This window comes from Lacerta agilis, chromosome 6 (genome assembly GCF_009819535.1).
Source record: "Lacerta agilis isolate rLacAgi1 chromosome 6, rLacAgi1.pri, whole genome shotgun sequence".
In the NCBI taxonomy this organism is placed as follows: domain Eukaryota; kingdom Metazoa; phylum Chordata; class Lepidosauria; order Squamata; family Lacertidae; genus Lacerta; species Lacerta agilis.
Genome location: NC_046317.1, coordinates 77,645,055 through 77,672,215, shown reverse-complemented (window position 1 = coordinate 77,672,215; position 27,161 = coordinate 77,645,055). Strand labels below are relative to the sequence as shown.

The 27,161-nt window shown below is 40.4% G+C and overlaps 1 protein-coding gene across 1 annotated transcript; it reads right to left on the bottom strand.

The window, feature by feature from the left end:
• Positions 1–7,112: 7,112 nt before the first annotated feature.
• Positions 7,113–26,951, bottom strand: PARD6B (par-6 family cell polarity regulator beta). The gene is made up of 3 exons (XM_033153539.1): positions 26,803–26,951; positions 17,752–17,972; positions 7,113–7,968 (listed from the first exon to the last, which is right to left on the bottom strand). The coding sequence occupies exons 1-3, from the start codon at positions 26,875–26,877 to the stop codon at positions 7,818–7,820; spliced, it is 447 nt and encodes a 148-aa protein (XP_033009430.1). The 5' UTR covers positions 26,878–26,951; the 3' UTR covers positions 7,113–7,817.
• Positions 26,952–27,161: the final 210 nt, after the last annotated feature.

Here is a 27,161-nt window from a genome sequence, read left to right as displayed (position 1 = left end):
CTGCACCAGACGTTTATATAAAAGCATTACCATATTGGCATTTTTCAAAAGAGCAAAGGAACTCCTCTTATCCCATGACTGCTGCCTTTGCACTGACTGAGATTCTGACCACACAACTCAGGGTGTACTTAGATTAAATCAAATTTATTTACTATCCACACCTACAAGCTTAAATTGGTTTTGTTGTTACCCTTTGCCAGTTAACCCTGGACCTTGTAGCTCCAACAGGCACTAGGAACTGCTAGCAGAGAATTCAACATCCTCACAAAACTATAATCCTCAATACACTTTTAGGAAACCATAGACTATTAAACTTAGGTTTGCACTATAGAGATGCATCTAGTGGGAGCTGGTGTTTAATATACCACTGTTTCCATCACACTTAGTATATTTCAGCAAGGTTTTCTGCACTACTCTGCACTGTTCTTTCTGCTATTTGTATGACATTCTCTGGGCTTTCAGCCTCAAGTTGTAAGGCCAGTGTAATGTGCACCTGCCATGCCAGTGATAAAGGGAAAAGGGGGACAGGCTTATCTCCTCTGGCAGAAGACTGTCAAAACCCTATAAGTCACCAGTTTAAAATGCTGAGTCATTTACAGCATCAAGCAGCAGATACAACTGAAGTCACAGAAAGTGGCACACAGTTTAATTTTGCACATAAATGCTAAAAAGGATTGTGTTTTGAAATCCCATGGAACAGGCAAGTACTTGTGTCAAATTTCTTCCCTAAAAGCATGAGAAATTAAATTATACAACTGGAGTAGTAATTGTCTTTCATGTTTTATAGCAGAAACCTTAGTGCCTGTTCATTTATTATTTCATCAAACTTCACCCACATTTAATATTAAATTGGATTTAAATGCAAAATACTCTAGTCTAACTGGCTTTGTGGATCCACAGCCATGATCTTACAATTGAAACACTTCTTATGTAGGAGGTGAACACACCCATTGCCAATTAATTGGTTTTGCAATGCATTGAATTTCGCAAACACCCATTGCCAATTAATTGGTTTTCGCAAGTGCCACTGAATTTTCATTTTAGATTGAAACTTTTATTCACTCCTGCAGACCTGGTCTGTGCCTTACCATTTGAACTTCTGATCATATGCTAAGGGAACTTATGAATACCTATGAAGCATAATTATGTTTTTACAAATTAAGGACATAAACTTGCATCTATAAAATCCAGCTTGATTGAACTGACCTTTTCAAACCTGCCTTTCATGCTTTCCCCTCTTTATGAACTGAGGTGTCCAAAATGAATAATGAAACTAACTGTCCCGTATTCATTTCTTTCAGAATGCTGAAAATTTATGCTAGAAAACTTATAAAGTTAGGGTATGAAATCAAGTTACTTGCCTTAATAAAGCACTGTGAGAATGGAGCCTTTTACAGATTAAATCAGGGATACGGGTGGCACTGTGGGTTAAACCACAGAGCCTAGGGCTTGCTGATCAGAAGGTCGGCGGTTCAAATCCCTGCAACAGGGTGAGCTCCCGTTGCTCGGTCCCAGCTCCTGCTCACCTAGCAGTTCGAAAGCACGTCAAAGTGCAAGTAGATTAAAAGGTACCACTCCGGCGGGAAGGTAAATGGCGTTTCTGTGCCCTGCTCTGGTTCGCCAGAAGCGGCTTAGTCATGCTGGCCACATGACCCGGAAGTTGTATGTCGGCTCCCTCAGCCAGTAAAGCAAGATAAGAGCCGCAACCCCAGTCGTCCACGACTGGACCCAATGGTCAGGGGTCCCTTTACCTTTTACAGATTAAAACACATTGATTTGGGTGGTGATGCAGTAAATGTTAATCTTGGGTAGGGGAAATCCAAGTTCTACATCTGTAGGAAGCTAGGGATGGGTAGAAAAAGCAAAACAAAAAACTACACTGTCTGAAAGCAAGACTGGGCACTTGAGTAAAAAAATGAAACAAAGTGGTTAAACTGGATACATTATCTATATAAAATACTGTGCAACGAATTGTAGAAAACAGAGACTGGTTCCCTTTTCGTTCGCATTACTACTTTAAATTTTATCTTCCTTGACCACATAAGTACAGAAGTTGAAAGGGTTTCTAAAACTGAAAGGTCTTTGGATGAATTGTTGCAAAACTGGCAAACTCCTTTAGATAAGATGGGACTATAAATAAAAATAAAAATTTGGAATCTTCTGGAGGACAGAGAATGAGCAGAAGCAGTTATCTAATCCAGTGTTTTCAACCACTGTTCCGCGGCACACTAGTGTGCCGCGAGATGTTGCCTGGTGTGCCGTGGGGAAAATTGAAAAATTCCCTCGCGGGGGCTTGGGAACCGCCACCTTTTTGGGGTCTTCTGTCCCAGTTGAGGCGGGCGGCAGCGGAGGCGGCAGAGTCAGCTTCTTGAAATCCCCATTCCTTCACAGCTCTCCTTCGCGGGATCCGCCATTTTAGCGGGCCCTGGTTCTCAAAGCGTCCCCCCGCGGAAACCACCGACAGCCGTCACACTTTGGTTCCGGGAAGGGAGTCACCGTCTTCGAGGGCTCGGCCTTTGCACGCGCCCTCCCGCGGGGGTAAAGTGGGTCCGAGTTATATGTTCGCGTGTGTGCCTGTGCGCGCGCTCTGCTACCTAAAGGCTGGAAATCCACATGCATTTTTATCTATTACAAGCGAGGGGGAGAGAAGAATGGAGGGTCGGGAGCGATATGCCTCTGGATGCCAGCTGCTAGGAGAGAGCGCCGCCGCCTCACTCAGGTCGCCCTTGTGGGCTACCCTCGGGGGCACCCGGCTCACCGGTGGCTTTTGACTTGAATCAACAGGGCTCCTTGCTGTTCTGCGGAGGGCTCCTGGTGGTGGGCATCCCGGTCAAACCCGTTTCCCTTGCATGGCAGGGGTCAGACTAGATGGCCCCTCCGTCAGGACCCCTTCCAACTCTGCTGTTCTATGATATGGAGGGTGGTCACCTGAGAGACTGAGAAGGGCGCGGAAGGCTTTCCTGGCTGCCTTTGAAAGACCGTGTGTCTCTCTCTCTGTGTGTCTGTACAGGAAACCTGTGCACCCTTTGCCTGAGTGGAAATTTATTGGGCACGCTCAAACGACCTCTCCTTTTCACCTGGAGTAGCTCCCACAATGGGGCAGGTTTGCTTCACTTTGCAGGTGTTGTTGATTTTGTTTGAACCCTCAACGTTCTTGCAGCCTGCCTCTGTACTAGAAAGTCAGCCCACTTTCCCTCTGAGCCTCCTTTAGTATGTGTTGTTCAACTGTCACTAAAATGAGGACACAACTTTTGCAATACAGGGGCACGGTGAATACTTGCAGTGTGCAGATACCTACTTACCTGCTCTCATATGTGAAGCAGTTCTTAAAACGACTTGCCTTTAGCACATATGTATCTGAATAAAGAAGCACCCTGCTGCAGCACAGCAACATTTTCACATGTAAATGTGCCAGTGAGGAGAATCTGTGCCCCCACCTACTCCTTTTGTCTGGTGTTCCCCAGGCAAACAATCTAAACCAGGGGTCCCCACCATTTTGGGGCCTGGGACACATTTGGAATCTAAGAAGTGGTAATGAGCATGTTATAAGAACTTAATGTCTCAAATATATAAATAAAATGTACAAGGTAAACACGTACACAAATATATAAACCACATGTCTGGAAAAGTACAGGAAGACAGTCCTGAAACCATTTTGACTCTCCCAAACTGACCAAAATGTTTCTCTGCGAGGAGGGAGAAAATGGAAAAACCTCCCCAAGTAATTATAAATACTTTCTTTGTGTTATTTGATTCCTATTCAAGAGAATTACTTTATATATAGGTTAATATAGACACAGAGTTAATTTTTTAAACATTTTCTAATGGCGGTGTGCCTCGTGTTTTTTTCATGAAACAAGTGTGCCTTGCCCAAAAAAGGTTGAAAAACACTGATCTAATCAGTAACTTCATGAGCACATACAACACAAGAGAGGAAATAACTAATATGGTTACAGGGCATGACCTAAAGAGACACAATATAGCAGACCTACTGAATCTAAGCAGCTCAGAGGTTTGATCACTCCTTGGATGAGAGACCACACGTGTGGTACTATTAGCTTCTTTCTATCATGGAACAAAAGTGGGATACATATGTAATATAAATAGACTAGTTCTGAAGTGACTTCTACAGCAGAAACTATGGTGGTCATTTTGATTGAGGTGATGAGCGATTGTTTTTAGCCCTTTCAGAATACTATAGGAAAAGGTAATGTGATCCTGGTCCTTCCTTTTTCTAGTGATTGGCCTGACTGTGGAAGGATATGCTCTGTGCTTTAGCAATGTCTGGGATAGCTCCAATGAAATTCTATATTGACCTGGGAAAGATCACGAAGTAACTTTTGAGATCTCTTAAGCAAGTAATAAAGCATTCTTGAAGGCATCTAAGTTTAAAATTAGCAATAGTTACAGTTTTTTATTATTGGGTCTGTAAAAATATGACTAACATACAACTTATGCCAATTTGATTTTTGTAAAATCAAAGTCCATTTAGTGGTACTGATGTACATCATACATTAAAGTGAAGAAAAATACTGACATTTGACATATTATACATGTTCATGTAAAAATCATGTTGCATAAAGGTTTTAATTAGAAAACACACAAGTACAGAAAGTACACAACTCCTAAACAACATAGCTGTGAAGGACAGAGTTTCACAGTTTAGCTTGACTTCATCAGAAACTATAAAATAGTTCCAGAAAAACTGTACTACTAGCCACATTCTGCTCTCTTTCAGATAAGGTGCACTTAAAAGGCAAATCAGTCTTTAAATTGCTGAGGGTTTTGTTTTTTAAAAAATTCTTTTCATTTTTGTAAATCATACAAACTCAAAAGAATTTTGATTCTGTGAAGTTGTCCATACACATTCATTGTAAGATTCAATTAAAAAATTGAGAATGCATTTATGTATGTTCATGTATATGTTACACACACATACAGAGCAAACAGCATATTAGAACTTGTAGTAAAGTTTTAAGTATCTCTGGTTTTAAAGTAAAAATTGTACATACACCAAGCCTTAATGTCTTCATCTAGCAGACCAACCCTTGTCCCCCACAAGATGCTAGCTGTCAAAGTTTAAGAGGTAGTATATGAAAGTCTAACAGTTTCACTTATACTGAAGCCCAGTACCGGTTATATATATATAATTAAAATGTACTCTCATTCTGTTTCATATTGATTTTAAAGGCTTAGTAAAAATAAGGTAGTGATAAACCATCATGGCAACTGCATTACTTTGCAATTAAATGCAGTGCAGCCTGTCATGTTAATAACAAAACACATTGAGCCTCTTGCTTATCCTCTCTAGTGTTCATTGATTTCCCCCACCCCCCAATGTTTAATTTTATTAGGTATAAATTACATTACTTCAAGCCAAGATTATTTATGCATTACAAGGATATGTATAGATATATATGTTTTTCTAAAGAACATACTCCATCCCGTAAAACAAGCTACCTGATTGAGGCTAGTATCATAAGGAGTAAAATTTAAACACAGTTTAATAAAATATTTTCTTAAGTTTGTAATTGCACTAATATATCCAAAGTGTTCATGCACATGATTGCAGTACAGTATCAAAAATCAAACTGAATGAGTTAAGCAGCACAACAACCCTATGTTGTGTTCCACAATAAATTAACATTCAACTCTTTCACTAATGTTTTGGTTTCCATGCTTCTGTGTAGTGAAAAGTTCATTTTACACCCTATCTACCATATAATGAACCATGGTAAGATCCATCGTTGTACCAAACATATATATCCATGAAAATGGCTACTTGATTGCACACATTATCTATTGTGGAACCCTCTTCAAGTGGACTGTACTTCAGCCATAATTATGGGAAGAAAAGGAATAAGCACATATATATTAGGATGCCCTTTGCTTAGAATTATATAATAGAAAGCATTTTGTCAAGGGCAAAGTAACTTAAAACCAACATTCTAAACTGGTTTAGTTTGTGGTTATATAATTTGCCTCCTTTTGGGAACTGTTCCACTACAAAAGAACCTTCATAAGCAATAAGATTTATGTTAGCCAAATCTGTCATTAGCACTTGCATTTTTATATTCATTCCATAACAGTTGCAGCAGTAAGCGGATGCCATGAACCAAGAGAACTAATTAAGGAACAAAAAGGAATAATATTTTAAGACTTTCACATTATGGGTAGAGTACAACTCCCACTGTTGTAAATGGAAAATCCAATTGGTTTTCGTGGAGCCTCATTGCATCATAACATTTCAAGATCAGTTTTTCTTATAAAAAGGGTAACTGTACACATCTGTATATGGTATGATCAGATAAATAACTTCATTTTTGTGAGCTATCCAGTCCATACAAAATAGCAGTGATTATCCTCCAACACCAGTAGTAGACACAATACAGTTTAAAAGTTTTTTTAAAAAAAGTATACACTTCACAACTATCAAATCAATAAATCCAATGGACAGTTCTCTCCCTTCTGATTTTGTAAATTGCTTAAGACATTTTAGAACTGAAGTCAATCAACTCATTGAAGTGCAATCCAATACTGGACTTGCCTGTAGTAAGCAGAGTTCAACTCAAGGGAGCTTACTTCTGAGTAAATATGAATAGGATTGCACTGATAATTAACATTCAACATTATTTTAATTTACACATGTCTGGAATATGGAGTAAGGAGGCCAAAAATCATTGAAGTTTATGTTTTGGTGTATTTGTTCATTAACATTCTCGTGTTGAAAAATGGTTCAGGCTGGTTCTCATATGACAATACTCAATCCACCATTAAATGAAAACATGTTCCATGAACAATACATGGAACCAGATCAAAGGACAATAAACTATAAACTGTGGGGCTCCTTCTAGACACTGAAATTCTGAAAAATAGACCTGCACAATTTTAGGTCATGGAAATGCTGTCCTGCCTTGAACCACAAAACCAGTTGGTGTGTGTTCCAAAAACACTTGTTTCTCAGCTGGGTATCAAAATGGAACCGTTCCTGTGAATCATAGCAGAGAGTCTAATCCATTATGCAGATATAAAAAGTCATTGGAGTATGGTAGTTGAGAGGTATCTCCTGCATGAATACAGCCAAGTAAAAAAAAAATTATGGCCTCTTAAAAAGCAAATAAGCCGTTGTAGTTTCACAATGTTATGATTGTCCCATCTTCTTCTAAAGTCTTTGGGTCTGAGTCCTGGATTTCATACTCCATGTTAATGCTGCCAGTTGAACAATACAAGTTTACTTCTCTGGAAGAAATTAAACCATTCTGCACAGATTCATGATTGGTTTCAGTTTGTGTCAGTGACTCAATGCTGTCACTGGAAGGAGCAGCTTTTGGAATTTGTTGTGGCTCACCATTATCTTCAATAATAATATCATCTTCATCACTGTCTTCCTCTTCTTCAGGGTGGTATATGGGCACAGTATGTGGAGTGTAACTTGGAAGGCTGGTATCTGTAGACTGTCCTGAGCTACCAGAAGTCCGGCTGTTCCTAACAACATTGTTTCTCTGATTCGCTGGTCTCACAGTAATTATTAAGTTTCGACTGTTAGCAACCATCATATCTGTAACCTGATCAAGGCTTTTACCTGAAACTTCTATACCGTTTACTTCCAGAACTTCATCATTTACAGCTAATAAGCCCGTACTTTGAGCCAGTCCACCAGGGACAAGCCTAGATATGAAAATTCCTGGTACTTTCTCTAACCCATGAGGCGTTACTCTGACACTAGAGCCATCCCGTATATAAAATCCTAGAGGCTTGTCCGTTCCATATTTATAAAGCTGCACTCTGCGATGGGGTTTCTGGAAGTAGGTCTACATCTATATAGAAGATACTGGTCTGAAGTCTTGCGGCATGCTAATGACAATGTGAGGCTTTTTTCTATGGTTATCTGGACGCAACACGTTTGTCAAGACATTTTTCTTCCTTGTTATGGTATCCATCCCAAAGGCACTGTAGTCTGCATCTTCTGCACAAATGGGAAGAGGAAAAAAAAGGGGGGGGAGAAGTACATGTTAATTTTGGAGTGCAAAATAAGCCATCAGCATATATGCACTAGCCATTAAAGAGCTTCTAAATAAATAGTTCTCAGCATTGTGTAATGTTTTGCTCCTGATCTGCTAAATGGAACTTACACAGGCTGGCCTAGTCCAAGAAAAAAAGGGATTCAAGGAACAAGGTAGCTGCACATGTCTGTATTGCGCTTTATTTTATACAACCCACTAAATGTGACCCATGGCTCTCAACTGGAACGTCCTTACTCTAGGACTTTTAGCAACGAAGTTAGCACTGGAAGAGCAAAACTCAGAGCTTTCCAAAGAACTGTCAATGGCTTATAAGAGTTTACTTGCAATTCTTCAGTCAATGTGTAATTCTAGGTTACATTTTTCTTCTTCTTGAGTTTCAGTATATTAGAATAAAAAGAATGAGGAAAGGCAAACAGCCAGTGGACCTAGTGCTGCCAAATATTGGGATGGTGGCCAAATGACCTGGTTTAATCTCCTGAAAACAAATACCATTCCACAAGCTCCCTTCCTTGCCCCTCATCAGAGTAGGTAAAATGGCTGGCAACAGACTAAATAAGTAACGTATTTAAACATTGGAAAACACTTCTAACAAGTGGTTAACAGCAAACTAGTACTACCAACGCCTTGCAACTCAAGCTGAATAATGTTCTTCTATGGATTTCATTCAGTTATTATAGCAAAAGGTGCTTTAAGGAGAGACAGATAAGCCTTAATCCACTGCTTAATTGAATTTAGATACTGATTTTTAATTAAGCAAATTAATTATAATAAAATAAAGTATTACAATAGATTATAACTGAGAAGATTATAAGTTGTTTCCTCATATTTCAGGTAGTAGTACCAAATCTGCTTAGCATACAGTCCCTAAGGACCAAGGGTAGTATTAAATCAAGTTTTACTCAGAGTAGATCTATTGAAATTAATGAACACGACCAAGTTAGCTTCATTAATTTCAAAATGTCTACTCAAAGTAAATCTTAGCTGAATACCACCCCAAATGAATACTTCATCCAATGATTTGATTATATATCCCACAGGACATCATATGAATCCATCAGTTTCAACTCTTAGAAAGTTGTATTTTGGATCATGCTTTAAAGTCGCACACTCCGTTCATGAGGGGCATTTATATGACTCAATGGGTCTCACCTGCTTTTCTGCATATACTCAGAACACACCCTATTTTGTGGCTACAGATTGCAGGGGAAGACCATCAGTGGCAGAAAAACAGTTCTTCATGGAACGTTGTCTGCTATTACCAGACCTTTGAATTTAAAGAACCCCAGATATTTTTTTTGAAAACTACTGTTATGAAAAAAATGTTTCTTATGGCTTTTGCACAAGATACCAATGCTAATCATATTTGACACACTAACAGTGCAATTCTACACAAGTGAATTCAGAAGTGCTTCTCTTCGAGTTTGATAGGACTTACTCCCAGGTAAGTGTACAGTACTGCAACTTGAAGCTTATTTTAATCTGCAATTAGGCACAGGTCTTAAGGCAATTCTAAGTGAAGACCATTATATCTAGATGTTACATTAAGGGACAAAGACAATGGAATAGTGGATTAGTACTACTGTTGGATAACTTTCCAGCTTGTGTGCACTAGGGATTTTATATTTAAAAGGTATATGTTATGCATTCAATTGTATAATTAGTGGCAGTACCTAGTCCTGGTCTAGCCCAGGGGTAGGCAACCTAAGGCCCATGGGCCAGATGTGGCCCAATCGCCTTCTCAATCCGGCCTGTGGACATCCGGGAATCAGCGTGTTTTTACATGAGTAGAATGTGTCCTTTTATTTAAAATGCATCTCTGGGTTATTTGTGGAGGCTGCCTGGTGTTTTTACTTGAGCAGAATGTGTCCTTTATTTAAAATGCATCTCTGGGTTATTTGTGGGGCATAGGAATTCATTCATCCCCCCCCAAAAAAAATATAGTCCAGCCCACCACATGGTCTGAGGGACGGTGGATCAACCCACGGCTGAAAAAGGTTGCTGACCCCTGTTCTAGCCCATGTGAGAAATCAAATACGCTATCAAGTACTAACACATTCAAAGACTCCAAATGCTAGACTGGTAGGGTATTCTAGGATTGCCATATTTTGAAGAGCAAAAAGGAGGACACATTTGCTGATTTTTAATTTTAACTGTGGGTGGCTATTATGACTCTCCCCATGGAAAAGAGGAAGTGTCCTGGAAAAAGAGTTGGTAGACCCTCTGGAGGAGATTGGGGGGCATGTGGGGCAGGGGCGGGGAGGAGAGAACTGAGAAATATCATGTTCCCTGGCATGTCACCCAATATGGGAACTGGGCAGATTCCTGGGTAACTGATACTACAAATGGACTAGTATAACTCTCACAGCCGCCACCATCACAAACAAGCATTGCCAACAGCACAACACATCTGTGGCTGGAAAGTATCTCTTCTTAGAGGTATGTTTATCCTATTTCCTGTTTGTTGTTAGCAGTGCTTGGGAGAAACAGACAACTAACGTTTCCGAGCTCAATTCAAACTGTTGGTGCTGACGTTTAAAGCCCTAAACTTGCCTCGGCCCAGTATACCTGAAGGAGCGTCTCTACCCCCATCGTCCAGCCCAGGCACCGAGGTCCAGCTCCAAGGGCCTTATAGTGGTTCCCTCACTGTGAGAAGTGACATTATAGGGAACCAGGCAGAGGGAAGTCAAGGAAATAACTATCTGACTTTTAGTAGACATCTGAAGGCAGCCCTGTTTAGGGAGGTTTTTAGTGTTTGATGTTTTATCGCATTTTTAATATTCTGTTGGGAGCCGGCCAGAGTGGCTGGGGGAACCCAGCTGGATGGTCTGGGTATAAATAAATACAGTAATTACTACTACTACTACTACTACTAATTTTACTAGTTTTGTGATTATAATTAGCTGCTTGGTTCACATATAAAAGTGCTGTACTCATCATTATTTTTAAAGATCAGGTTAATACAACCAGATATGTTTCTATGATTAAACTTTAAACTTGCAGGGTCGGCAGAGAGATAGGGCTTGAATCCTGAGTTGTTTTACAATCCATCAGAGGATACTGCTAGTACAATGATGTGATTTTCACTTAGTCCTCTTTCCCCTTGTAGCTCCCCCCCCCAAATATGCCATCTTCCACAGTTTTGGAAGGTTCCTAGTTAGGGGAGCTATAAAAGAAAATGGGAATAGTAAAAAAAGAAGCAGCTTCTGCAGTAACTTAAGTTCTAAGCTTCAGCTTTTGTTGTTATCTAATCAAGTTATCTGCAGCAAAGAAAATTACAGTGTACAATCTAATTGTAAATGTGAGCAATATGTACATTTTTCTGATTAAGGATTGAACTCATGCCTACACCTCTGAAAAAAACTGTCTGCCTTTTGCTTCTGAGTTGCTTTGTCACACCGGGTACAACTACGAACTGAAAGGGGGTTGGGGAGCAAGGGTTGGAGAATCTTGAACATTTCACCTAGAACTGACCACCTAAGAATTAGGCAGTATGTACGGAAATGGCACTGCTTTCCTTGAGAACCAGCAATGCAAAATGATGTTATTAGACAGCATCTCAGATGTATTAGATCCCTAGCAACCATCTTCTTGCAATGAACAAAGGTGTGAGGGAGGGCAATAGTTTATGAGGGCTTGAACAGAAGTAAAAAGTCAAGAATGAATTTGGGTGGACAGAAGTCAGCAAATTATACTAACAAAACGTAATGGGTTGTATTCAACATAAGGAAGTCCATGCCTTCCTCCCACAGCCCTGTAGCCCCCAAACCACTCCTGAGGATCAGGGTACACCCATGAAAGGCCTAAGATGTAAACAAGTATGGGAATAAAAGTAATAAATAAAATTAATCTGGAAATGTGAAGTTATGCAAATAATATCAACTCCGTTATTAGAAAGAATCTCCAAGTACATCCCTTAATAGTTGAGCTGAAAGAATATTAACTGGAGGAAAGAGTAGTGCATGTACCTGAAAACAAGGACTGAATGAAATGCACTTATTCCAAGATAGCACCAGTAGAGAATTTTAACTCAGGTTAAAGTAAATATGCTGTTATGAACACAATTCCCCAGTGTTCAACTTCAGTCCAAGTTGAAAGTTCATTTACTGTTTGTCTTTATGAATAGCATTTCCCCTTCAATAGCATGGTAACTAAAAGTTAAATTCATAAAGTCAAGATTCTTCTGCTTTAAAAACTTTTATTCAGGTTTAGTTTAAGAATTAAGGAACAGCAACTCATGTATACACTGAGATTTTAATATTCCCAAAAAGATGCAGATGTGGTGCTTCATTTGAAAGGACAATGCCCTTGTCAGGAAACAATTTTTAAAAACGCTGTGCAGCACTGGAAACAGAGACCAAGATACCTATGTCATGCAGCATATCTGGGTGTATATTCCATGTTTCTAAACAGAATTGGAGCAATGTAATACCTACACAGCTGAAGGAAGGCTGTTGATAAACAATTTGATAGTCTTGAACATAAAAAGCTTTTTATGAAGAAAATATACTAGCTGAGCACAGCTACTCTTACAGAAAATAAACAGTTGAAGAATGTACAAAATAAAGTTCTCACAACCTCTTGTGGAAGCTATTCTAGCAGGTTGTGTTTTAACCTTTTATCAGCAACTTCTTTCTGCATTACCAGTACTTCCTTTCAAATAAACGTTTCCTGTTTTTCCAGGTCTACCTTTTGAAATTCATTAGCATAGTTCGCGTGTCATTTGGGAGTCATACATAGCCTGAAAGAAAATTATGGTTTACCATGAAAAGTGTCATTGGTATGTGCACATAGCTCAAATCAGGTTCATCCCACTCCTCCCCTTACTGAACCAGGAAGAAGCAAATCAGAATGTTGCTTTAATGCTGCATGTGAGCCAGTACAGTGGTACCCCCGTGTACGCATGCTATCCGTTCCGGATCACGCTACGTAACACGGTTGTGCTTAACATGACCTCCCCCCCAAAAGAAAAAACCCGGAAGTAGCGCTCTGGAAACGCTTCTGGGTTGTGGGCGTTCTTAACCTCGAATGTCCGCAACCCAGGGTGTGCGCAACCTGGGGTATGACTGTACTCCTGGTCTGTTTCTAAACATTGAGTGGAAGCTAAGATTTGTTCTTGGCTTAGTGCTATATAATATTGACAACAACAACAAATTTTTATTCCCCACCCATCTGGCTGGGTTTTCCCAGCCACTCTGGGCGGCTCCCAACAGAATATTAAAAAACTGATAAAACATCAAACATTAAAAACTTCCCTAAACAGGTTCAGTTACAGGTGGGTAGCCGTGTTGGTCTGCCATAGTCTGAAGAAGTGTGCATGCACACAAAAGCTCATACCAAGAACAAACTCAGTTGGTCTCTAAGGTGCTACTGGAAAGAATTCCCTAACAGGGTTGCCTTCATATGTCTACTAAAAGTCAGATAGTTGTTATTTCCTTGACATCTGATGGTAGGGCGCTCCACAGGGCGGGTGCCACTACCGAGAAGGCCTCTGCCTGGTTCCCTGTAACCTCATTCTCGCAGTGAGGGAACCACCAGAAGGCCTTAGAGCTGACCTCAGTGTCCGGGTTGAAACGATGGGGGTGAAGACGCTCCTTCAGGTACCGGTATAACTGATTGTTTTTTTCCTTTCTTGGCAAAGGTAGGAGTGGGGCAAGGACAACTTCAGCAGCATGTACCAGTATGCTGCTCATTCAGGGGAAGGCATGGTTTGTTTTGGACTAACTATGACCCAATGGGACATGTGAATAGATCCACTGATGTATGACGACACATTCTAAATAAAGGCAATATAACTGCTATGTAAGGCAAAGAACTATAACTTGTTTTGATAGGTGAATACAATAAGGAGTTTTATGGCATGGCAATTCTAACACTAGTTTTGAGATAAATAAATGCAAAAAATGGGAAATAATGAAGTCTGATCTTTATAAACTTAGTCAGGCAGCATGACTGTTTAGCCTCTCAACAGCCCTTGAATAAATTCTTTTAAAGCAATATCCTTCAGTACAAAGGCACTATTGTTCTGACATCAACCAATCAGTTTAGAACAGTGAAAACCTTTTGGCAAGAGACCAGAAGTAAAAAGTGTTGCCATAAATAAGGTGAATGCCTATAAGGTACAAAGGTGAACTGCTTTTAATAAGCATGCTCACTGGTGTGAAACCAAATCAGCATGTTGCCAACTCAACACAAAGAATGAGACATTAGTTAAAGCTTATGCTGACCTAACCCACACAAGAGCCTTTATCAAGCACTGTGCAGTTGGTCTATGCTTGGTTGCCAGTTACTCAGCTCTTCTGAAAGCATGTACAGTAGTACACAAATTAGAAAACTGTCACACCTATTTTTTAAAAAATGACTGCCCTTGAAACTCCAGAGATGAAAATGGTTATGTATACAGTCATTTACACTATAATTGTTTAACATGTGCTTGTTATTAGCTTATGTTTAAACACAAATATTATTTGCATTTGTTTAAAGTGTACTGTTAATTTTAGAATTCAGCATAACTGATTACAAGGCACAAAAGCTAAGCAACTAGTACTACGGTAGTATATGCAGAGTTTGAGAACCTCAGAGCTGGTTTGTAATGAACACATTTCTGGGTCTTTTCTTAATAAATTATCAAATTACAGCATTTGTTTATTAAAAAAATAAGACATAGAAAGATTATATTGTATTTAAGACAGAAAGTTGACCCTTCTGAATATTCTTTCTCCCTCCTCACCCGATCTACCTGCTAAAATACTCTACGATATGTTGCTCCAGACATCCTGCCAAATACATCCTGAATCAGCCAGGACATCTATTTGCAACTAGATGAGAAAAGGCTATAAGTTTGCAGAATTTATTCTTAATGCAGAATGTTAGATGCCGTTTATAAAATCATAAATGTAGAATGCTTCTTAACCAGGGAATTGTACTAGTTAGCTCTTTCTTACATTGCAGTCAATGGCATGACAACTCTGTGCAGCATTGTTTCAGAAAGACCTTCAGAAATTCCATACATTTGTATTAGATTTAACTGCAGAAGTCTGGCCATTAGATTCTTTTTTAAAAAAAAACTCTTCCAAAAATTATAACCTCAGATATTCCAGTGTAGAAAAATAACTGAATTAAATGAGAGAACAATTTTAAATGCTTCAGTATAAACCTCATCTATGTTGTTTTGCCCCATATATGCTGTATACTGGAAATACTGTAGTACCATAATAGCATTCCAAATTAGGTATATTCTTATGGCAAGTCTCTCCCCCCCCCAATCTTTATTCTAATGTCTTGTACAGAAGAACATGTATACAATTGTTAATTACTGCACAGTGAGTGAACACAGCATAATCATGAACAAAAAGAGCCTAAGACTGAAACTTCAGAATTGCTTTCTGATCTACAAGTTTAAAAAACTGGATTCAGATTCACTTTAAACTTCATTAAAGTAGGCTATGAATTACATGCAAGATTGTGTCACTTGTAAACTAAAGATAGATATCCATATTTTTGTCATTACAGGCAAACCCAGATTTGCACAGGGTCATTGTGCGTGACAGTGGAGTGCACATAAGCCCATTCCACCCACTTTTCCGGCCACTTCTGTGTTGTCGTGATATAAGTGTCAATTGGGAGCACATAAATCGGGACGTTGCCTGTATGAACCAGTATGCCAGTTATCAAATTCTGGAATATATGCATTGTATATATCCTAAGTCAGAGCTTTCCAAACTGTGTGTCACCACATGTTAGTGTGTCGGTTGCAATGTGTAGGTGTGTTGCGCAAATGCTCCCCATGCTCCTCCCAGGGCTGGAAAGGAGTTAGTTTAATTTTGCTAGCAAACCGGAGGTTAAACTACTGTGTCGCGAAATGATGCATGTCTAAAAAGCGTGTTATCAACATGAACATTTTGGAAAGCCCTGCCCAGGTCAAGTGAGGACTTCACTCTCTCTGGAACCATAGAAAGAAAAGAAATGGCAGTTCCTACAGATTTAAACACTAGCATGAACACCATGAATTGGATGTTAAATGAAATGGCAACTAATGCAACTGTTTAAAAAACAGGGGTTATGAGAGATCTAAATGGAACTCCAACCAGTAATCTAGCCACTGCATTTTGGACCAAACAAAGTTTCTGAGTAATCTTCAAGGGTAACCCCACAGAGTGTGTTGCAATAATCACATGAGAGCATGGAGTATCATGAGCTAAGTAGTTTCTGTCCCAACAGGGCCGTAGCTAGCAAACAAGCCAGAGCTGGAAATATTAAATTACAAATGTAGAAGGTAAGGCTGGAGCACTGGTAACAGCATTCATACAGTTGCTAATGAACTGTTGACAGAAGGTAGCATTGTATGCTGAATAAACGAGAATTGTAATTCTGAATAGATCTTTTGAAGGATTCTAGAGCTTTAAAAACCACTGAAGTATGGAACAGGGTGATATGAGCTTGGTGGCACTCCTAGCCACCAAGACCACCCAAGCCTCCAGACCTGCTTCCTCAAGGGGAATACCACCCCTCCAGAGCAAGTCATCTTCCCACTTCACGAAGATGACAACTTGGGACACAGAACAGCTGTCTAAGTAGTATTCAGCTTTCATTTTACTATTTTAATGATACATTGCTTTTCAAACTGTACACCACTTGGAGATGTTTGAAATATTAAGCAGTTTAAAATACTTTAAAATAAATAAATAACTTAAGTGAATAACTCATACAAACACACACATATGGTGCTAAAATGTTAAGTAATAATCCCAGCCCAACAAAGTAGCTTATCTGCTCTAGTCATATGGCTACTCAAAGAGATTAAGCAGAACTGCTGAATCTGACCTTACCAGTCCATCTACTTCTATCCCAGATTCAGCTTCTATCTTTTTGATGAATATTACAAAATACAAGGGATTAGAAAAATGTAGCGGGAATATGCTACTTTACATATTTTAAAGCATTCTATTTAAACAGTTACATATAACTATTTGCTCTTCTATTTACAGCAAATATAACTTGCAGCAGTATGAGGGAGGCTGTGACCATTTCCCATCTTCTCTCCAAACCAGAATAGAGCCTTTGTTTTTTACTGGAAACCCCAGGAATCACACTGCCTGGGTGTTCCCAAGCTATTCTGATTCCAGGGTACAATACAGTGACTTAAGAGCCCTTATTATACACAACAACTGCTGAATATTTTGTTCGTTGTTTTTCATCAACCTGAGAAAAACCTAATACATAATTTGTGAGGAGTTCAGAGTAAAGCTACATTTTTCTTTGCTTATCTATCAATGGTGTGCTTTTGGGGGTAAGTGGTGCTTGTGATTTTATTAAAGAATCTCTCAGTACCAACAGATTCTATATCTCTTCATGATAAGCTAGGCAACAAGGTTTTCAGTGGGGAAGGGAAGATTCATAGCAAGGTTAAAAGGCATGATCTTTGGTATTAATAAGGTTGAATTTCAAAAAGCTTTAACTGTTAGATGAATATGGCTGCCTCTCTAAATGGTTCTACGCTCCCCTTCCCCAATTTCTCTCTATGCATAGCAAAGGAAATGCAGCAGGATGAAATCCCACAATACACTGCACAACTGTGCAATATTCTTTCTCAATAATCAACATGTATCAAACAATGCATCAGTGTGATGCATTTTCTTCCAAGCCAGTAAACTGCAGTTTGAGCAATGATCAGGAAAATCACAAAGAAATTTAGCTCATTGAAGCATGTATGATGAAACATATGCTTACCTTCCTTTGAATAAAAATTCTAAGCAAAGGATTGGCTGTAGAAACTGCTTTGTGATAATTGTCATCGTTGTTGATAGGCAAGAGATCTCCATGAATGTCTATATATCCAACTAAGACATCAATGTTGGGTATTTTGTGAACATGCTGCAGTAATCCATAGAATTCCTCAAATTTTCCAGGCTTGGACCTTTCCAAAGAAAAGCGCCGGTATTCTGCACCAAACTACAAAAATAAACAGACAACAATGGAGTTGATAATAGGAAATGTTCACATATACACAAAGTCTACTTAAATTTAACACCAAGTTGTAATGTGGTGTCACTAGAATTGAGGAGAATAAGGTTAAAGTTCCCATTCATCTAAGAAGCTATTTGGATGAATTTTCACAAGTTACCAGCTCTTAGCCAAAGCTAAAGGGTTCACGTGAAAGGGAGATCCAATGGATGAATGCTGCAATATAAATGTAACCAATCAATGGAGTTCCACTTCAAATACAAATTCTAACATGAATCAAAACAGTTTTCTGCCTCACTGTATTATGGAGGAAATACAAGAGAATGTGCTGTTGCCTCTTCTCCAGACAGCCATCAAAACGGGGTGTGTGGGGAACATGCACAGAAGCACATAGTTAAGGCACTGCCAATGACAGCCAAGTGCTGCAAAGTGCATGGATTCCTATTTCCATGGAAAGCTAATAATCATCCCATGGGAAATACAAGTGTTAACACAAGAAACCCATAAGCCACCCAACACAAGTTTCATATCATTTCATGAAAACAATCCCCCCTTCACCAAGTGCAAACATTCATTCCAAAATGACAGCTATTAAAAATAGATCTAAGTAACTGCTCCATACACAACCTACATAACTGAAGACAGATAATTACTGTATTTTCCGTGTATAAGACATCCCCATGTATATGACACCCCCTATTATTGGGGACTCCAAATTATGGAAACACCCCTCAGCACTACCCATGTATAAGATGAGACCCAATTTTAAACCTAATTTTTAGGTTAAAAAAACCCTAGTCTTATACATGGAAAAATATGGTATGTTACTTATGAGAATTGCTTGTTGTTTTATTTGTAAAATTGTTTTCATTATGAAAACAATAAAAATAAATCCAAGTATTGCCCACAACTGCAACCATGGCTTAGTACTTGCAGACATAATGCATCTCTGACGATGTTCGGAGCGCATGACACCCATCAAATTAACAGAGTCTATTCCTCCTAGTCAACTGCTGTCAGACACCCACCTCCCTGCCCGCAAGGTTACCCAAACTTCAGTTAGCATTGGTGAAGAGCTTTGTTCAGAAACTTGTTTTCAGTGCTAGAGCTCAACTCTTAATCAAGTGACATAACTAACAGTATCTGAGTAGGTGCAGAATATTGCCTTGCATCACTAAGTAACCACTGCATGTCCCAATATGTATAGGATTAGTGGGCAGAACTTCCAGGTTACAAGGTGTGGCTTTCATTCAGGCAATTTTACACTACCTACCGGTATCTCTTTATATATTATTTCACATTACTTGCTTGCCCTTCATCATGCATTCCCAGGGCAGGCTACATACAGCTCAATTGTGTAATGTCTTCCACCCACAAAGGCCTGTGCAGAAAGGTGCACTTTTAACCCAACATCAAGTGTATACAGCAACCCAATATCAAGTGTATAGCGCAACAAGGCCAGACACACCTCAAGAATTCTGTGATCTGAGGGCCACCACAAAAAGGCTCTCATGCACTGCTGCCCGACCAACTTTATATGATGGTAGAACTACCAGCATGGCCTCCCTTACAGATCCTAATACTTTGATAGGCTTATATATCGGAGGAGACTCTCCTTCAGATATTTGGAGCCTAATTGTCTAGGGGTTTCTATGTCAATGAAACTTGGATTGCTCTGAAGCATACTAGCAACCAGTGCATTTCTGTCCACAGCCAGTAGTGCCATCCAGCACCTTGGCCTCTGCATCCTTCACCAGCTACAATTTCTGAATCCCAACTCTGAGGTGACCTCTACCTTCTCAATTAGGGTGGATGATGAGCAGAAGTGTAGGGAGTACATCACCAACATCCTAATCTTGTCTCTCTGGACCAACACAAGATACAAACCCTAAAACCAAGCCACAGAGTGGATGAGCCTATTGGAAAGAAGGTCTAAATCTCTATGGACAATATGATGCCCCCACCTCACCCCACTTGTCTGGACTGGTGCTCCACTGAGGACCCAAGTATCCACTTGCTCTATATTAAAATTCTCCATACCATTTAATTGCTCTTTCCACTAGCCACGGTTCACTGCCTGCCGAATCCCTTTCACTGGTATCACCACCTGCCTACTCTTCTGCAGGTCCCAACAATCCACTACTGAAGCTCCCTCACCCCATGCAATAATTGCCTGCTTGTCCAAACTCTATTAAATGTCAAACTACCTGCCATTCTCACCATTACAAACATTCCTGCAATTAAAACACACAGACACACACATTCACAAGGCACAATCACCCCTGGGCCGTTCCTAGTCCCAAACGTGCGACACAGCTTCCGCTGAGGGCAAAAAGCTCTTGCAACCAATGGGAAGCTGCGCCTCGGTTTTTGAACATTTCAAAAGCTGAATGGGCTTCCGGAACAAATTTTATTTGAGAACCAAGGTACCATTGCAAGGTCATTTGGCAAACAAACAAGCATTCAGTCTATTCCATTAATTTAACTGTGAACCTAACCACTTATAGGGGAAGAGACAATTACTGTACAAATATAAGACAGCTACAGTACTTAGTAATAACACCGTTGGCTACCTATTTCTGTTGTGAGCACAGTAAGATGTATCAACTTTTCTACACACCTCACTCTACCTGTGCAAAAGCAGTAGCTGAAAGTATTCTGAGAAACTGGGTTCAATTCTATAAACCATGTCCACCCAAGTTTAAAAGTAAGTCAAGGCAGTAGTATCAGTTAGCCTTTAAAATCAAAATAACCAAAGAAAGCAAAACTTAGGCACAAAATATAAACGGATGATAGAAATTAGCAATGATCAAACCAACAAGAACGGCATAAACCTATAAATCATGCTAGGGAATTTTAAAAAGTTGACATTCAAGCAGACATAGGATTAAAACTATCCTAATAAAGATAAAACAGCTGACCTGTGCTCAACAGAATTTTTCAATCATTGCTGCTCTTTAAAGTAAGCTGACAGATCTTAAAATTCTTACATCAGCATGCTTAAGTTCAGATATCTCTCAACTCTTTTAAGCTTAAACACTGATTGGCATCGACATAGAACCTAATGCAACTCATATTACCATCATCTTTTCTCATGCTATGAAGCTACCTGGACCCTTCAGCTGTCACCTGAGGCCCTCCCACAGATGCTCCCACGTGAGGTTCAGAGGGAGGCTATTGCAATTATTGTGAGCCACTTTAAGCTCAACATTTGTTGTTGGAAAAGTGGAATACAAATATTAAATCAAATCAAACTCTGTTGAACACTCTGGATGCTGTCATTAGCATATTCTAGGTGCCAGGTTAAAACTTCTCTTCTTCCAGGCATTTTATGACAAGCCAGCCAATTGCTTACTTGATGGATTTTTATTTTTTTATTTTTTTGCTATTTAATTTTGTTTGTATGTTTTCGGCTGGGTTCCCCCCAGTTCCCCTGCTGGGTCTGTTTAAGTTTTTGTTATTGCTGCTGGCTTTATGGATTATTGAACTGATTTTATTCAAATGTATAATTTATTTGGTTTTGTGTTACACTTTCCAACTCAACCTTTTCAAAAGTCACCTATAGCCTACTTTGTAGCAAGCGCATGGTAGTTGAATAACCACCACCACACAAAAAAGTAGCAACCTGGGAGCTCAGGAATCAAGTATGAATATTTGCTTAAGGGGGCAATTTAAAATGAGACACTTTTTAAAGAACACAAATACTTGGTAGAAATTAGGAGTGATTCAAATTAAAACTTAGTTGGTATACAAACCCTAGGATACGTGCAGATTTCAAATTGCTAAAAGAGTACAGCAGTATGAATTTAAGACTGAACTTGTACAATCCATTATGGAAAATAACTGTAGCTTATTGGTGAAATGGACAAAAAGAAACATAAAATAACTCATGCAGCTATTGGCATTGAACATGTACCTTACCAACTACAGTACTTGTTCATATTCCATTTTGCCTTCATTTAGATCTTCTAAAAGCAATATATTGCTGCTTAATTGGGACTATTTTGGCCACTACAAGCTAAAACACATTGCCCCTTGCTCTCTAGCACTATAGTCATCCAAATGTTGTCCACACACCAGACGGAGATAATTTTAAAATAAGCCACAAACACTGCACCTTGGCCTAGAGATATTTAAATTTAATGAATTAATCACAAAAAGTTTTGTTCTCTGTATATTCTATAAAGCCTATAATAGCTGGCAGTGAGGCAGAACAGATGAGTCATTTTGTTTCGTTACACCTGTGCCACATAAATTAATTAAAAAAACAACAACACTGTAAGAGTAACTTTCCTTACAAAGGTAATAGATTTATGGTGCCAGGTAATGTTGTCTTTCTGTTTGCATTCTACTTCCTCACAATTTTAAAATTTAAGGAAACCTAAACTCTGTTACAATACAATATTACTGTAATTCTTCAGAAGATTGACATGTAGTACCACAAAATAAACCACATACAACCCAGATCCAACAAAAGAACTAACTGAAGCCAGTAAAATATTGAGGGAGAAAGTACAATTCTAATTGCCCAGAGAAAGAAATAACATTTTTACTTTAACATGAGAAACGGAACAACTTGAGAAGATGGGTTAGGGCCTTTCCAGATACAGGTACAGTAAAATTAGTTTTACCTTCAGCACTATGTTTATGTTTGCCAAAGGTAATGCAATATCCTGACCTATGTAATTGATAAGTGTCTGTATATATGTAATGTGTAAGTGCATGTAAAGCAAATGTGAGGGATTAATTCCATGGTGCTTAAGCGATTTTAAAAAGCTATTTTTAAAATCATTTTAAATATTCAAAGTTATTTAAGGGAACAAGTCTTACAATCTAGCAGAAGCCAGCTGAGGAGTGTCTGTAAGGACAATTACCGGTATGCCTCTGGAAGTCCCATAGCACAATACATCCGCCCCAACAGATCTTCTGCTGGTGGAGTGAAGGGAACTGGGGCATGTTGGAGGAAGGCGGTGAGATGCAAAGTCCAAAGGTCCTTCATTTCTCTTACAAAGGTGGGTCTTCACACATAGCTAATTCCCTCCACTGACTAAAAGGGGAGGAACGATGATAAAGAGATGTGATAGCTGCTCTGCCAGTGGATTTCCCCGAACCACCACCATATGCTGCCAGTGAACTGTAGTATTACACTTCCCAAAATTTTACTCCCTATTTTGGTAAGGAATTTTCCCTAATTGCACCATGCTTCACTACAGATTGTATGAGAATATAGATTTTACGGCCCTCAACAGATTAGATACCCCTTAGGTTACCTCCTGGCAAATAGAAGGGGAAGAAATGGAGGCAGTGAGAGATTTTACTTTCTTGGGCTCCATGATCACTGCAGATGGTGACAGCAGTCACGAAATTAAAAGACGCCTGCTTCTTGGGAGGAAAGCAATGACAAACCTAGACAGCATCTTAAAAAGCAGAGACATCACCTTGCCGAAAAAGGTCCGTATAGTTAAAGCTATGGTTTTCCCAGTAGTAATGTATGGAAGTGAGAGCTGGACCATAAAGAAGACTGATCGCCGAAGAATTGATGCTTTTGAATTATGGTGCTGCAGGAGACTCTTGAGAGTTCCATGGACTGCAAGAAGATCAAACTTATCCATCCTTAAAGAAATCAGCCCCGAGTGCTCACTGGAAGGACAGATCCTGAAGTTGAGGCTCCAATACTTTGGCCACCTCATGAGAAGAGAAGACTCCCTAGAAAAGACCCTGATGTTGGGAAAGATGGAGGGCACAAGGAGAAGGGGACAACAGAGGATGAGATGGTTGGACAGCGACTAGCATGAGTTTGGCCAAACTGCGGGAGGCAGTGAAAGATAGGCGTGCCTGGCGTGCTCTGGTCCATGGGGTCACGAAGAGTCAGACACGACTGAACGACTGAACAACAACAACAACAGGTAAAGGTAAAGGGACCCCTGACCATTAGGTCTAGTAGCGAATGACTCTGGGGTTGCGGAGCTCATCTCGCTTTACTGGCCGCGGGAGCCGCTTCTGGCAAACCAGAGCAGTGCACGGAAATGCCGTTACCTTCCCGACAGAGCGGTACCTATTTATCTACTTGCACTTTGACATGCTTTCGGACTGCTAGGTTGGCAGGAGCTGGGACCAAGCAACAGGAGCTCACCCCGTCGCGGGGATTCAAACAGCTGACCTTCCGATTAGCAAGCCCTAGGCTCTGTGGTTTAGACCACAGCGCCACCCACGTCCCTAGTTACCCCTTAACACTGCTTAATTATCCAGTTGTGTTCACAATTAAAGTGACTGAAGAGAGTGGGGCTTCCTATTATATATAGGTGAAAGACAGCTCTCATTTACACAAGTGACTGAGTACAGAATGTGGAATGGTAGGTATTTTATGTCCACGTCGACTTCAAGGGTGTGATCTTAGCTACCTAGTATAGAATTTTTCTAGGTGGCTTGTGATGATGAGTACTACATTACCCCATATGTCAACTTAAGAACAAGCTGGGGTGGGGATGGACTTAGTGCTTTAGTAAATAGACAGGAATGCCAAGTAGGGATCTTGTTAAACAAAAACAAACAAACAAACAAGGGGAAAGAGCAAGAATACAGTGTTTATTTCACATTAAATCTAAAAAAATTCCATTATGAGTAATATGTTTTTAAGTCTCACTTTGCCTAAGAAGGAAAGAAGCTCTCCTCTTCAAACATATAATTTTTTCTCATTAAAAAGTAATTTTAAATATAAAGCATAGCAATTTGCACCCCCAAAGACATACTCCTCCATTGTCTCCTGAGACAGATGGATGCCACCAGGAGCAAACTAGCCACCAGAAGTAGTTTTCCACAAAAGTATATGTAGAAATAGCCACGAGACCAAAGTAGTACATGGATGTTCACTGATAATTAGGAATAAACACAAAATGAGTGATAAAACGCTTCATTACAGCCACAGTCTATACATGTAATAAGATGTATCCTGTTACTCAGAGGCTGTGGTGTTGGGATGGCTCACCAGTTTAATTTGTGGCATGACCATACAAATAATGAAAGAGCACTTTAATCTTCAACAAAGTATACCAGGGTGTGTTCACTAACATAAGGAGGTTCTGAAAACACTCCAGGGTAAGTATTTTGTATGAACACAACCAGCTAAATTGCAGGCACTCTGAACATTCCAAAGGCCTAAAACAGCCTATGATGCCCCAAAATTATCCCCAGTAAAATTTGTGGGTCTCTTTAGCTTCCTTTTAAATCCAAATAGCTACTCTATTCGTACCATGAAGGTGTGCACAATTTGTGAAGTCCTCATGCTACCCTGGTGATCAGTGCCAAAGTTACAGCTGAACTAACATGGCTGAACAATTCAGGGGCTGCAGGAAACAAAAGGCTGTTTCATTTGCTCAAAATGGCATTCTCTGTACCCCCTTCTCCACAAGAGATTGGCAGCAAGTGCTTTAAAAATGCCATTCTGACTTGCAATCAGGTTAGAAATGCACAACACAAAAAAACAACTGTTTACACAGTAATTAAGAGATTTTGGATATTGGAGAAAAACATTTTTTCTATGCAAACAGAATAGTGTATCACTAACAATTGTGTTGCACACCGTAGGACTTTTATGGTCATGACACTCAAACTACGTCCGAGAATTGATACTTAGCAGTCCCCATAATACTTCATAGAAACCAATCCCAAGACCACTTTTTCAGACCACATTAAAACTAAGGGCAATACTCTCTCAATGGTTTTACAAGCTCATTCATCAAGCACTGGCAGAAGCACAAATGCCCAGGCCATATGGGATCCTTGTGTTTGGGTAAAAGGAAGTGTCATCAACACAAGGAGAAAAAGGAAGAAAAGTGCTGAGACTTGAGAGGTGGTGACAACTGGCAAAGCCAAGACAAACCAGTAATGCCTACACAAAATCACACCCTATTATTCATTCATGCTAATCATGGATAACCTTCACCCCCTGATTCTGTAATCACTCTCAGATTAGAACTACCTACCCACTATACACATGCTCACACCTTGAAAAGATCAATGAATTGTAGGAACCCCAAGGGTCATCTAGTCCAACCCCCTGCCATGCAGGAGTCTTTTGCCCAACGTGGGGCTCAATCCCACGACCCTAAGAGTAAGTCTCATACTGAGCTAACCCTGATGGGGTGGGGGAAGGGGTGGGAAGCTAGTGTTTTGAAAGGGCTCTTCAAAGGTAAGCACAGCCGCATTCTTAATACGTTACTCTTGGAAAATAAGTCATCTGCAAGTGGCTCCTCCAAGCGCATTTTTGGTTAACAACTCGCCCTAATTACACATTACTCCAGGAGCGAAATTACTACCTTGACTTTAATCACCCCAAATAAATGTCAACCTGGCACACTATTGGGGCCAGAGATGAAAGATGAAGCACTTAGCTGTACCCCCGCCAAAATAATAATAATAAAATAATAAATCGTGCTGACAATCTCTCCCATCACTGCAAGCGAGGCAGGAGAATATGTACATCGTTTCCTTCTCAGCATGACCACCGTGCCTTTCCCCCACATACAATCTTCGAAGAAAAAAAGAAACTGCTGGGGCTTAAGACTGCCTGCTGGTCGCCGGGGATTGGTCAGTCCTGAAGAGAATGCCCTTTGTACGTGCTCAGAAACACTGCTGCGCGCTGAGGTTCTGGGCTACGGAATTGAACGCGGCCATCCGCTTCCTTGGTAACCATTCCCCTCCCCCCCCCAAAAAAAACCACAGAGACCCCGAAAGAGCACAACCTCAGCGAAACGTAACAAACCCGGGTATCCCTCCCCAAAGCCGAGGAGGAGAGGGCCGGTGTGGGGACGCCACCCACCTTGCTCTTCACTTCCATGGTGCCGAGGCCGCCGCGGCTCCCAGCTCCGCCGCCTCCGCGTTGGCCCCGGTTCATGCCGCGGGCGAGTCTGTCAGCCAGCCGCTGGTCCACACGGCGGCGCGAAGGGAGCGGGTCTGAGGGAAGCCTGGAGCACCACGACGAAGACCGCCGCCGCCGCCCCGCTCAGCTTCAACCTGCCGCCTCCCGTCTGAGGAGGAAAACCCGCCGCGAGACCGACCTCGCGAAGCCGAGAGGAGGGGGAGGGAGGGGGGGAGGGGGAGGGGCCGCCGCCGCCGCCGCCCAGCAGCCTCCTCCTGGCACCTGCAGCTCCGCGGAAGGGGGGAGGAGGAGGAGGGGGA